At 41.4% G+C, this 14,599-nt stretch overlaps 1 protein-coding gene across 1 annotated transcript in view; it reads right to left on the bottom strand.

Moving 5' to 3' along the window:
* Nucleotides 1-14,375, bottom strand: part of EXOC6 (exocyst complex component 6) — a 176,942-nt gene extending 162,567 nt beyond the window's left edge. The window contains exon 1 of the mRNA XM_065408079.1: nt 14,281-14,375. Coding sequence (XP_065264151.1) covers nt 14,281-14,363 — 83 coding nt within the window. The 5' untranslated portion in view covers nt 14,364-14,375. The remainder of the gene's footprint in view (nt 1-14,280) is intronic.
* Nucleotides 14,376-14,599: the final 224 nt, after the last annotated feature.

Here is a 14,599-nt window from a genome sequence, read left to right as displayed (position 1 = left end):
AAGTGAAATTTTAAAAAGAAAACAATTATTTAACACACTGTGCATGTTCAATATGGTATTTTCTACTGTCAGTAACTTCTCCTGGCATGAAGCAATTTTGCATGAAAGCTACAGAGGCTCTTCATGACTCTCAACACCTCTACATGCACATCACAAAAAATGGCCAAATGGATTTGTATAAACTACAGACACATATACACAGCTTCTCATTTGAGAAAAAGCTGAAGTTTCATTTTGAGTAAGCTATAAAATAAAGCCATTTAGACCCCAGTCTTGTACTGTGACTTCAGCGGGGCTCAGTGCAGGCACAGTAATCTGCCCTAACAGAGCCCCATTGCAATCACAATGCAGGATCAGGGCCTTAGAATGGAAATGCCATCGCAAACACAACAGTAGTGTCGCTAATGTGATACTGTATCACACATTAATTTTAAACGCCAATTTCACAGGAAACACTGCAATTTCCTTTGTCCTATAATATACAAAGATATTCTGTGTTTACAGAAACTGCAAACTTTGTGTTATTTTTTTCCATGAAGTAATTTTATGTAGTTTGCTGCATACACCCTTAAAATGCTTTATAAAATAATGAACAGCTGTTTCCTGTAATTCAACAAAAGTTATTCTAATAAGCACATTTCTTAATAACTAACCAGACGTTCTACTGCCACACACTACCTAAGGGCCCAATTCTGCCATCCTTATTTATAAATACATGTCACTATTCTATTTAAAAGATCACATTATACACCAGAACAATGCAGAACTCAAGCTAAGGTCAAATCACAAAAACGATTTTATTAATTTTAGCTTAGCCGTTATGCTTTACTTGCCTTGTTTTCCTGTATGTACAATTTCTGTGAATTGTTCTCACTAATAGTATCCTGTTTCTATGAGCAGGAAAGGGCTGAGTACAGTTTGTTAGTTAACATTACTTCCTATAACCAGGGTCAATATTCTGTAGTAGTGACACTACAGCAGACATTGTTCACTCTGGATAAGCAATGTATCACGCTGATGGCTGTTAATGGACATCCTCTGTAGCGAAACATGAACTGATAATCAGTAAACCCAGATTTGCAATAGACTTCCTCCTTCCTGTTTTTACATTGCTGACCAAGGAGATGTCTCTTCCTGCTAAGCTTTTGTGCTACTAAGTGATGTATGAAACGAGAGATTGAAAAACAAGCACTGCACTACTTTTTTAATTTCCTGCTGTACTGATGCAACAATAAAAGACACTAGAAAAAAATATGCTTCTGTGGAACTCCCCCTAATTTCAGCAGAAGCTTCATGCATGTAAACAAGAACAAAGTTTTCCCCCTGTTTTGAATACATATGTTCACATAATGGAGGTAGCTGGGAAGATCCTGTAATCATAGATACTAGAAAGCAAAGTTCATAAAGCAACATCTTCACCAGTTAGTTCCATAGACTACAACCCAAACCACATTCAATATCAGGAGTACTGGATTCGTATACAAATAAAAGTTTGCACTACTAGGTGGCTTTAAAGGGTTAATCCATATATTTTTAGTTACACACATACACACACACAGAGTAGTGATGCAACACAATACCAATGATATACCTGAAATACATCGATGATATTTTCCTCCTTTGGACACACAGCTTAAACTCCTTCATAGATTTTCACCACACCACCTATCCATTATACTCTCTCTGGAACACTCCCACACTAGCATCAACTTCCTGGACACCACGATCAGCTTTTCAACAATGGAACCCTACAGACAACCATATACAAGAAACCCACAGATCATCACACCTACCTTCATAGACCCTGTAACCACCCCAAACACACCTACATCTAGGCACTCAGATACCACAGAATATGCTCTGAGGATAAAGTCCAGGATATGCACCTTAACATACTTAAAACAACCTTCACCGAACAAGGACACTCCACCAGAGAAGTAGATCGCATCATGGATTGGGCCATCCAAATACCCCAAGAGAACCTGCTTCAATACAAAAATAAAACCCCCTCCAATCACACACCCCTGGTTGTCACCTGCCGCCCCACACTGGAACCCATATGATGTGGTATCATCAAGCATCTACAACCCATACTCGATGGGGACCCCAACCTGAAAGAAATATTTCCTGAAGCCCTACTTCTGGCTTTCAAACAACCCCCCTGACCTCTCCAAGCTCATCATCAGAAGCAAGCTTCCACAGACCAGGACACAACAACTCAAAGCATCACCAGACCCTGCCAGAACAACAATGCAAAACCTGCAGATATATCTCCACTGCTACAGTGATCAACACCTCCAATACAAAGCTTTCAAGAGCCAGGGATCCTACACATGTCTATCACAACATGTGGTGTACCTCAGCCAGGGTACTAAATGCCCCAATAACAACTATGTGGATAAAACCAGACAGACAGTCACTACTCTCTCAAATTAACTCTCACAGGAAAATGATAAAAGACAAAAACACCCTATCACCTACGGCTGAACACTTTTCATAAAGCAATCACTCTATATCTGACCTATCAGTCCTCATCCTCAAAAGAAACCTGCACAACACTTTCAAAAAATGAGCCTAGGAGCTTAAATTCCTCACTCTGCTAGACAATAACAACCATGGACTGATCAGAGACACTGGACTTACGGCTTAATTAACAACAATCTGTAACCCACTATCCCCCTTTTTTTGTCTTATGACTGCAGAGGTGTTAACTTGAATGGTTCCTTACAATATATGCTAACTACTTATGCTAAACAATCTGTTCCACCTTGCATTTTATTGTGATTCTAGGATTACCTTTCCCAGACCTGAAGAAGAGCTCTGCGTGACTCGAAAGCTTGTCTCTCTCACAAACAGAAACTGGTTCAATAAAAGATATTACCTCACCCACCCTGTCTCTCTAATACCCTGGGACCAACACAGCTACAAATATACTCTCTTCTTCACAATCTATCTGTAGGAAAGTTTGCATCCCATGATGTAAGCTCATAGCCATCTATTGCCATAACAATGCTGAAGTTTCCACAGGTTTCCAATATATTTGTTTGTTTTTTTAAATATTTATTATAAAACACTTCATTTAAAAACATGGGGTTTTCCTTATAAGGTTGAAATGTCTCATATGACATGCCCCATTATATCGAGTTACTAGAGCACATGCATTTAGATATCTCTGTTGTCTGTGAGGACTGCAATATTTGCAATCAGTGAAATTTGTGAGCAGGTAACTTTCCCACCTAAAATACAACCCAAATGTCTTGTGTAGGGTCGAAACTCAACACCCTTCCTGAAGTTTGCCCTTATTTTGACAAATGAATGAACAATAAATAAGTCACAACCTTCTCTGCAGGTTCTTAGAGCAGTTCAACCTACCTCCTTGGTCCTCTACCTCAAGTTCCAGATTTTTCCATCAGGGCAGCTGAATTCTAAAACTTGTTTCCTTCCTTATTATTCCCTCAGCTGGAGTATTAGTTTCCTCCAGACTTTATTTTACTGGCAAAGGCTGGGGTGCAGTAAGGATTTCAAGATAGACTATTAGCTGCCTCCAAGATAGACTATTAACTCCTTCTTGGCCAGGACATAATTGATGCCAGCCACAAAAGTAACTCCTTGGGAGAAGGAAGCAAGACCAAAGAGAAATGCATGAGCAGAGCCTCAGTGTGAATGTGTTGTCAAACAAACACTCTTATCTCAGGTCTGCGGTGACAAGAATTAGGGTTAGGTTTTTCAGATATAGTCAGGTAGTAGCCATAAAGGCAAGCTACTGAGCCAGAACCGGCCGTGTATTACAATGCAATATAATTTGATTACTTGCTGCAGAAGTTTGATTTGATTTTTGGAAGGAGTTAGCCCTCTAATACTATGTTACAGCCTTGCAATTACAAATTTAGCTTCTGCTGCCACCAAGCAGTTCCATTTGCAAATAAATCCTTTATGCTATTTTAAACACATCTGTACAAGAACTATGAACATGATGGACATGGTTGATTTAAAAAAGTTTCAGAAACATGGGACACATTACACCACTACATTGTTGTTGTGGTGGGTTTCTTTTTTGGACCGGGGTGGGGGTTAATCGGTTGATGGTGATGCTGAATGCTCTGGACCAAGTAAGCATAAAGCACATGGAAAAGAAGAGAATGCTGATATTTATTTACATTATAGTAATGGTTAGAGGCTCCAACCAAGACTGGGGCCCATTGTGCTCTGCTCTGTACAAAGATATAGAGTCCCTGCTCAATAAGAGTGCACTCTAAATAGCCAAGACAGACAAAGGGCAGGAGGGGAAAAACAGAGGCACAGAGAAGTGAAGTGACTTGCCTGAGTTCATACAGCACATCAATGGCAGAACCAAGGCTAGAATCCAGGTCTCCTAACTCCCAGACCAGTGCTCTATCCAATAGACCATTCTTCCTCCCAAGGAAGGACTATGGGAAATAATGTGACATAAAGCACCTCCCAGAATCCATGAAAAGCTAAGTGTCCATGGGGTTTGTGTCATAGAGATTAAATATTCTATTGTTTGCAGAAATCATAAAATTTTTATATGTAGTCTTTTTACAGATGGGTATAAGTCCTTCAGAAGTGATTCCCTATGTACACAGCGTGCTCTGCTGCTTATGTGAAAAGCATGGAAGAAGAAAATGTGTTTTCTTATTAGTATACTGTTCCATAAAATGCAACATGAAGAGATTCAACAGTTTGCGACCTTTTTTAGCAGCACTTACAGTCACTGGACATGATTTCCATTTTAGAGATTGTGAAATACTCTAACTTACAGGTCAAAAATAGCCTACATTGACGTTCACGCAGTGAAAGTATAGAGGTAACTGCAAAGTCTCTTACATAAATGTCTCAGAAACACATATAGAAAGCTACACTTACTACTTTGCTGGTTAGTGCATTCACTGACAGGTCTGTAGGTAGGCAAGTGTCAGAGCACATCAGATTTGTGCAGGATGGGAAACTGTGTATTCTTTTTGGTCATAAAAGACCCATAACGTGGGATGGCTAATGGTATCATATAGGAAATAAAATCAGCATTAGGAACAAAATAGCAAAGAAGAGTTCAAATAAAAACTGGCTTGTCTAAATGTAGATGATGCAACAGTGAATGAGTTGTTCAAACGATGTGCAGGTGAGATATTTAGATGAGATATTCATCAGTGATGTTGTAAAAAGTTTATCCCTATTTTCTTAAAAGTTTGAATGTGTTTTGAAAGACATATTCAGATTTTACTATTTAAGTCCCAAAGCATGGTAACAACTCTGAGCTCTTGCTGATGCCTCTGAAGTTACAATGAGATATTTCAGAAGAATCCAACAAGTTCCCGGGTTGCTAGTCAGGTCAGAGTTCTGAAGGCAGTGATCAAAAAATGTCACCCATTTGGAACATATTGAATGGACCGAGTTAGAGGCTGATGTAGCCCAAGTTAGGGGCGCTTTTAAGGTGATCAACATAGTCTAATCTGTGGACATGTCTTTCATGATAGACTTACTCAGCATTGTGACTGAAGTCTCTCTTGCAACAAGAAATGAAATAAAAATGCAATTAAGCATGAAATGTTTGAGCCTTTGAAAAAGCTAGAAAAATGCTATGCTGGAACTCACAGTAATGAAAGTCAATCCTGGCCCAGACATCTGAAAATTTATCACTACAGATGGCAAATTTGAAGAGGCAAACATTTCTGGTTCTTTAGAGACAAAGTGCAGAAAAATTGGACTTGCATACTTGAAGCTACCATTGAACATATTAATTCCAGATTCACCAGGCCACTATGGACACTATTCTCATGTGCTTTGACTCTACTAAGTGGCCTAGTGATAAAAAAAATTATTGACCTATTATGCGATGTACAAATTGAGTCTGCAAGACCACTTTATACAGATAGGAGATGCCTTACCTGAGTGGCTACCTCTCAATTTAAATACCATCAAATTTACAACAAATAACAAAAGCATTGTTACACATATACATGCACTAATGACCAAGCCACCTGTCTTTCGGGATATATTATTCTCAGTGGAAATACTATTCTCATCGTCCTGCAGCATTGCAGTGGCAAAACACAAGCTTACCACAAATAATTTAATCAAAACAAGCTGATGCCTGTATCTGCAGCAAAGCACACTCCAGGATTTGATCCAAACACAAGTTAAGAGCCCAGGTATAAGACACTTTTCCAGCTCCTTCTAGCTTGAAGGGGGGACTAGGAACAAAACATATTTATGGACACAATCACAGTGAGCACTCAGAGCAACAGAAGGCAGCACTAATATAGGATTAGATTTGCAAATTGGTATTCAAAGTTTAAAATATCATATTACAAGGAAATTATAAAATCCCATACCCAAATCAAGGGACCCATTTCAAGTAAACTAAATTACTAACATATAATGCAACATTATTCTCTACAAAAAAAATCTACATTTGCAAAATTGCTACACAATATAGATAAAAAATACAAACTTGCAAGACCTATATATACACTTTCATAATCCTACCACACCATTTAATCACCAGATTTCATAACATCAAACAGTCATTCCATGTTCATAAAAATATCCTTCCAATCCACCAACCGATTACACTGTTGAAAAACTTTTAGAACTCTGACATGATTTAGAGTACATAGGGACTGTATTCTTTCTGCAATCTTTGTTACATGTATTACCTATAAAAGTAACATCCAGTAATGTCTTTCCATTACAAAGCAAAAAAAAAAGGGTTGAGTGGATAATGCAAATAAAGTAGGGTAGCTGTGAATGAGGAACACTATATGGCAGATGGGAACTGGCAAGATTGTTAACTCTTCATTGCTAGACTTTACACAGTTTTTTAATGTTTTATTACTTTCTTTACAAAATTATTATTTTGGGGGTATCAACTGGAAGGCATGGAACCACACTTCAAACTTTCTCATTATTAACACTTGTTTAATTTCCTCTATGAAGGTCAAGTTTTTCGGCGTTACGACAAAGTGGCAACGGTTGTACTATTTGTAATGGCAACAGAAAATATCAAATGGAACTGGAGTAAAATGTTTTGGGATATAGTGTGTGTAAAAGAAAAACAATATAAGGCCCAGATCCTGCAAGTGACTTCGCATAGGCACAGTGGTCTTCTAATAGATAGGCATTAGGTCCTGTCTAGGTTGGATGAGCAGGGAACTAGTGAAATAGTGGTTATCACAAAAGAATGAACACTGAACTACTAAGGCCTATATAAGGCCTCTGTGTAAAAACAGATGCTGCACCTGTTTAACTGAAATCTTTTTTAAAAACCCTGTGTGGGCACACTTAATTGGTTTAGCTAGCATCTGTATATTTATCGATGCAAGTTAAACCAATGTAACTTGATTTAAAAACACACCTTTGTTTAAACAGCTGCCACTTTGTGTGTAGACCAAGCAGGAAAAGGTTTGTAAAGATATATAAAAACTTTGTTTTGTTAACACCTATTTAACTTAAATGACCAATTAAAATTTTGGCTAATAGAAATCTTTGTTAAAATTCCATCATCCTCACCCTTTCCCTTAGTGTTAAGACTCACAATAAATATCCCCAATGCCTCCCAGTAGTCTTCCCAAAATCAAGGAAGACCAGACTCTGAATTCCTAATACTTCTAAGGTATAAAAACAAACAGAAAAATACTTTAAACATTTTCTTTAAAAAAAAACTTTCAGGCCCTCTTTAAAGAATTTTTTTTTTTAAAGGACAAAAGCACAATTTTTAAAAACTCCTTTACAAGTCATCTTTCAGCCAACCTCTTTTTGGGAAGAAGGTATACAAGGCCAGTTCAGAAGGGATGTTCAGTTTTCAGGCTGTGGGCTTCTGAGGAGAGTATATCCGCTGACTATGAGATGTTGGCCAAAATGGAAAACCTAGTGAAGCACAGCAGAGTGAAAGAAGGCTGTCTTGACAATGTCTCGTGTCACGCTTGAGTTTTTGCAGTTTGTTTTGGGTTTTTTGTTGTTGTAATGTTTGGTAACAGTTTGAATTTTTTTAAAATAAATGACTGTCTATAAACTTTAGCTATAAACTTTAAGATGTCTAACGTATTCAGGCAGTATAGACAACCTTTTCCTTCACACCCTCTCCCCTTGATGATACATCCACTGTGTGTGCTATATTCCACAATACATTATGTACAGCACTTGAAAAAATTACCACACCAACTAATCAGAAGACAAAACTTGGACTACTAAAAAATGAGGATAGCAATTCCAGTGAGATTTGGGACAGAGTCCTGGTGAGAAGTCTAGTCCTATTCCCCTCTCTACCCTGGGAAAATGGAGGGTTCTGGGTCCTTTCCACGGTGCTATCCTTGGACCCTCTTTGGGCTAGGATTTTTGGTATCAGCCTCTTGCTAACAGCTCTCTGAAATCTGCAGCCTCTGTCTGCTAGAAGGAAGACAAAGCTTCTTTTCTTCCCCTCTCCAATCCCAGAGCCTTCCTAATACTGGCTATTGTGAGGAAGGGAGCAGCCAGTCCCTGATTCGAAAGAGGCGATAGTTTAATACAGATGAATGTACAAATGTCACTGTGGATGGATGTCTTCTTAATCTGAGGTACACGTGAATTCTACAATATTACTGCATTTGCAAATTATCTTACTGAAGTCTATAAATTGTCCTGCCTTTTGTCAACACATTGTACTTTCAGTTTCATAATATGACATGAAAGAGGGACTGGTCATGGACATTCTATAGAGATGATGATGTTTTGACAAATAAATGCTATGTACTTTGTAAAATCTATAGGGTTTGGATAGTGTTCTGTACAGTAGAATTGGCTGTTCAACGAATATGACATGTACACTGTGGTTGCTGATACTCAGCTGCAGCTAAGGAGCGTTCATCACAAGTTAAGAAAGAGAGTGCAAAGATGGTTTTAGGCAACCTTTGATCCCTTGATCTTGAGGCCACTCTGCACCAATTTGGTTCTTTTGTGCAAGGTAAAGTAGATTCTGGTAGTTTCTAGGCTGCTCCAACTTGTGCCAACAACCCAAAGGGGTTATTACAGCAGCTGGAGATCACTAGATGCAAGGACACCACTGCCATGCCCCCTTTCTTCTAATCACATTACTTGCACTGACTCTGAGGAGCAGGGATGGGTGTAGGAGCCATTAGATTGGTTCTATGCTATTTGAGGATCCCACTACACTGTGGTAATCCTCCTAAGACTTGCTAAGCAGACTTTAAGGCTTTTTTGCACTAGTAAAACAGATCAAAGCTGTCCTGCTGTAAGGGAGAATCAAATGTGCACAATACCAGTTTTTTTGCAGTTTCTTGAACAGATCTTTGGAGATAGAGTGTAGCACTGCTGTATACCTTAAAAATCAAAATGGGTGACGTTCCAGAAATAATCGGACTAGAGACACAGGGTAATTAGCTAAGGACCTTTCAGAAATATGTATGTTCTGTAAGAAAACTGATATCCACTGAGGGAACAAGTCGCACCCACATCAGTAAAACATCATTAACATACAGGATATAAGAAGCAGAAGTAGCAGTGGCACTGGCAGGGAATCCTGTCTCCTTCATTCAGCAATTGAAGTTCCAAAGAAAAGATATTCTATCCAGTACTAGGGAACAGACATGGAGAGTGAGGACCTGATTTTACTGAGACAGAATGCCTATTGTAGTCAATGGGCATTTTGCCTGAAAAAAGACTTCAGGCTTGGGCTCCAAGTGATAATATCTTAACAGACACAGATATTCCTGTGCCCTTTCAAGAGGATTGCTCAAAGGAAAGTACATAACCTGTATAAAAATGCCTTTAGAATGAGACTCGGATGCTCACAGATTATGCAGATTTCAAATTCCTTCAGAGTATGGTTTATTACTTATACACATTAGCTAGCTACACATATCTGTAGCCTTAACAGAATGTCTAGTGAGCAGCAGCATAGGCATTGGAGTTGCCTGTCACTAGACTTGGGATGATAGCATTGCATTGGTATACAAACAATCAGGTTGGGGATTTTTTTTTTCTGATCACATCTATGGGCAGATAAGATGTCAGATGTGGTTATCCAATGACAAAATGTGGTTGCTCTAATATCTGGCCTGTGGATTCATTGTTGCAGGAAAATTAAAATGAAATATTGTTACTGATATGATTGTCTAAAGGCATTGCTCTATGTTCAGCTTGTTCTATTTTGGACTATTGAGACAGAGTTATTCTCATTTGTATTCTCTTATTTTTATTGTCTATCATTTGATTTTACATTTAGCTTTGTTCTTGCTTTAATAAAAGAGAACATAAGAACAGCCATACTGGGTCACACCATGGTTGATCTTGCCCAGTATGCTGTCTCCAACAGTGGTCCATACCACAACTTAAAGAGTGAACAGAACAGGGCAATTATGGTGAGATGCACCTCTGGCTTCCACTCCTTGCTTCTGGTAGTCAGAGGTTTGGACTGCCCCGAGTATGGGGCTGCATCCTTGGCCATCTTGGCTAATAGCTATTGATGGACCTATTCTCCATGAACTTACCCAGTTCTTTTTTTAACCCAATTATACTTTTGGCCATCACAACATCCCATGGCAATGGATTCCATAGTTTAGTTGTGTGTTGTGTGAAGAAGTACTTCTTGTTTGTATCAAATTTGCTGCCTATTAATTTCATTGAGTGACCTCTGTTTTTTGTATTGTGTGAAAGGATAAATAACACTTCTGTATTGATTTTTTTCCACACCATTCATGATTTTATAGATCTCTATCATATCCCCTCTTAGTTGTCTCTTTTCTAAGATGAACAGCCCTGATCTTTTAGTCTCTCCTTGCATAGAAGTCATTTCATACCTTTGATCTCTTTGTTGCCTTCTCTGAACCTTTCCCAGTACCACTATATTCTTTTTGAGATGGGACAACCAGACCTGGACACACTATTTAAGGAGTGGGCACACCATGGATTTATATAGTGGCATTATAATACTTTCTGTCTTATTTGCTATCCCTTTCCTAATAGTTCCTAACATACTGTTAGCCTTTTTAACTGCGGCTAAGCATTGAGCAGAAGTTTTCAAAGAAGTATCCATGGTGACTCCAAGATATTTCTTGAGTGGTAACAGCTAATTTAGAACCCACCATTGTATATTTATAGTTGAGATTATTTTTTCCAGTGTGCATTACTTTGCACTTATCAATGCTGAATTTCGTCTGCCATTTTGTCACCCAGTCACCCACATTTGTGAGATCCCTCTGTAAATCCTCTGCTTTGGACCTAACTATCTTGAATAGCTTTGTGTCATATGCAAACTTTACTACTTCACTGTTAACCCTCTTTTTCCAGATTATTAATGAATAATGCTGAACAACACAGGTCCCAGTACAGATCCTTGGGGGACTGCACTGTTCACCTCTCTCCACTGTGAAAACTGACCATTTATTCCTACCCTTTGTTTCCCGTCTTTCAATCAGTTACTAATCCATGAGAGGAATGCCTCTGTGACTAAATTCAAAGGAGAGGAACCATGGGCTTCAGGTAGAACTGAGGCTATTTAATAATTTATTTAAATTCAAGTAAAAATTCTAATACCTAAATATTACCAATCGTCTATCTGGTTTGAAATCTAGGTCAAATCATTTTGGGGGGCGAGGGGTAAGGTTGGTCCAGTGTAAGTTGTGCAGATAATAATGAATGATGCATTACAAAACAGCAGTTGGGAACCAGCTGGATCCCTTAACTATTCATTTCCAGAACTTTAAATGTAGTTTGTTTTTAAAAGGTGTACATTTTTGCAAAGGGAGTGTAATACCTTTGGGTGTTGGCTAAACGCCTTTGAAATATTTCTCCCTCTGTAAAACGTACCTCCTTTGTAAAGTACTGTCAGATCTACTGATGAAAAGTGCTATATAAGAGTTAGGCATTATTAATTAATTATTAATTATTATTATTATTATTATGTCAACCTTAATTCTTGTTTTGCCAAGTTTTTGTTTGTGAATGAGCACAACAAGTTTAAATCAGGCTAGTGTATAAGGATGCCCTCCTCGTACAGAACTTATCAGACCTACCAAAGCAAAGCTTCTCTTTTGAAGACATGAGCAAATCCATAAAATATGCATGGAGAAAGGTGGGAGAACTTTTACCCACAGAGAAAACTTCAAACATTTAAATGTTTATATCTTGAAAATATTAAGCAACAGAGGGTCCTGTGGCATCTTTAAGACTAACAGAAGTATTGGGAGCATAAGCTTTCGGGGGTAAGAACCTCACTTCTTCAGATGTCTTGCACAGATTCAGACTAACACGGCTAACCCTCTGATACTTGAAAATATTAGGTATTTAACATGGATAGGAGATTCAACCTTTCCTTATCCCCTCTTTGGTTCTCCCTGATTCCCTGTACCTTTCTTTCTTTGTCCCCAGTTCTCTCCATCCCCTCTTCCATACCTCACCCTGATCCCCTGTATATCCCCTATCTGGGCTTCTCACAGGTCCTCTGTGCACCTCAACCATGACCCCCCAACTCCCCTGCTCCTTTTCAAGCCCTCCAGTTCTCTGCATCCCATTATGCACTTTTCTCTCTCACCCACCACCACCTACTCCCCTCCATGTTTCAACATGGTCCCCTGCACACACTCTTCTATGCCTCCTCAGTTCCCTGCACACACATCCGATATGTCTTCCACCAGAGATCACACGTACCCTCATACTCACCCCTTATATGCTTTGACAAGTCTCCTGCCCCGTTCCAGGTTCCCCTTCCTCCCAGCAATCTTGGATTCCCTCATTCACAGATCAGGAAGTTAAGCTCCAGGCAGGCCATGTCCCTCCTGGTCCCCCACATTCTCTCCATATCCTGAATACCTGCCTGTCTGTGTGACACCCTTTCTACTACCAGCAGACTAGCAGTTGCAACAAAGCCTAGACTGTTCCCCCTCCACAAAAGTACTAAAGACATTTCTCCTCAACGAGGCCAAGAAAACAAGACCTATTTGAAGTTTGCAGGCAGAACCACCTGAGAGATATGACAGCTGTAAAAATAATTTTGAAGTTATGGTGAGTCAAAAATTTTCTGAATGTTATCAAACTACCAGAAAAAAATCTGCCAAGGCATGAGATGTGGCAACATTTCAGGGGAATCAGTTTCACTTGGGTGAAGTTAGAGGAGATTAACAACTAGTTTCATAGTGGGGAAAGCGACAAAGAGTCCTGTGGCACCTTATAGACAATACGTCTGTTAGTCTATAAGGTGCCACAGGACTCTTTGTCACTTTTTACAGATCCAGACTAACACGGCTACCCCTCTGATAGTGGAGAAACTAACTTCAATCTTAAATGTGGAGTGGAATATTCCTGCTCCTTACTACATCAAGCACCCAGGATAGGTTTCACAGCATGTTTGGAATTTTACCCTGTGGCCACTTGTCAACCACGGACTCGAAGATAGTAAGAAAAACTAAGATCTGAAATGGGATGGAGAGGCTGACACCACTTCAAAGGGAGCATCCCGAATCCCAAAGCCAATGAGGAAACCAGCAGCCAGCCACACCCACCGCCTTTGACAGCTCCCAAATACAAACACCAACAACTGAAGCCTCATTTGGTGCCCTTCCTCCCATGCAGAGCACGTTAACTTTAGACAAATCTTGACCGCCTTCTGCACCAGAACCAACGCTGCCCCGGCCAGGAGTGGGGAGGGAACGTGACAAGTTAGTCCCCTTTCCCCACCGGAAAAAAAAACGGAGTCAGGCTGATGCTGTCGGTTATGGGAAGCGTATGTGGCAGGGATCTGCAGTGTGTCTACGAGGGGTGCAGTGCCCAGGCCCTCCAGGGGTGCCTGTCCCGTGCTCGTACAATAACCAGCTGGTCCAGCGAGTCCTGAACGTGCTGGGGTCCCCGTGCTCTAGCTGCCTTCGCCAGCGCCTTCCCCCTGTCAGCTCCCGCGGCTCCGGCCAGGCCCCGGTAACTCGGGGCAGCAGGGGATGCTCCACGCTGGGGCGCGCCCCTTCCCTCCAAGGCCGGAGGCCGTTCAGACTGGCCGGGGTGCAGCGCTGCGAGCAGGGCCCCGCCGGGAGCTGGAGGGGGAGTGGGGGCTTTGTGAACAGAGGGGCGGACAAGACGCCCCCGAGCGGGCCCCGAGGCTCAGCGGCGGCGAACCCCCAAAGGGCTGCGCCCCGCACAGCACTTGCCGGAGACTCGGTGTCTCTGGGGCGGAGCTGTCAGTGCGAGGGCCCGGCCCAGCCCCTGGGTCTCGCCGGGCGGGAAGCCCCTCGCCATCTGCAGACCCCCACCCGCCTCCCGGCCCTGGTCCCTGTCCCTCACCGCAGGGTGGGCCCCACGCAGGCCGTGTCCGTGCTCTCGATCTCCTGCAGGATCCGCTCATGCTCGGGGAGGCTCTCCGCCATCTTGGGTGGGAGGGAACCAGGCAGCGGCGCCGCTGCGGGACGCGCTGGGGAGGCGGCGCTGCAGCCGCTGCCGGCCCGGGACCGGGCTCCTGCGCTCCACGCCCCCACCCCGAAAGCTGCAGAGCCGGGTCCCGCCGGGTCCGCCGCTAGCGCCCAGCCCACCCGCTCCGCAGCGGCTGCTGGGGGTACAGGGGAGCGGGGAGACGTGCGCACTCTGAGCTGAGAGGGTGGTGGGG

The sequence above is a fragment of the Emys orbicularis genome, chromosome 7 (genome assembly GCF_028017835.1).
Source record: "Emys orbicularis isolate rEmyOrb1 chromosome 7, rEmyOrb1.hap1, whole genome shotgun sequence".
NCBI lineage: Eukaryota > Metazoa > Chordata > Testudines > Emydidae > Emys > Emys orbicularis.
Note: the sequence above shows the minus strand (reverse complement) of the source record. Positions and strands in the feature narration are given on the sequence as shown.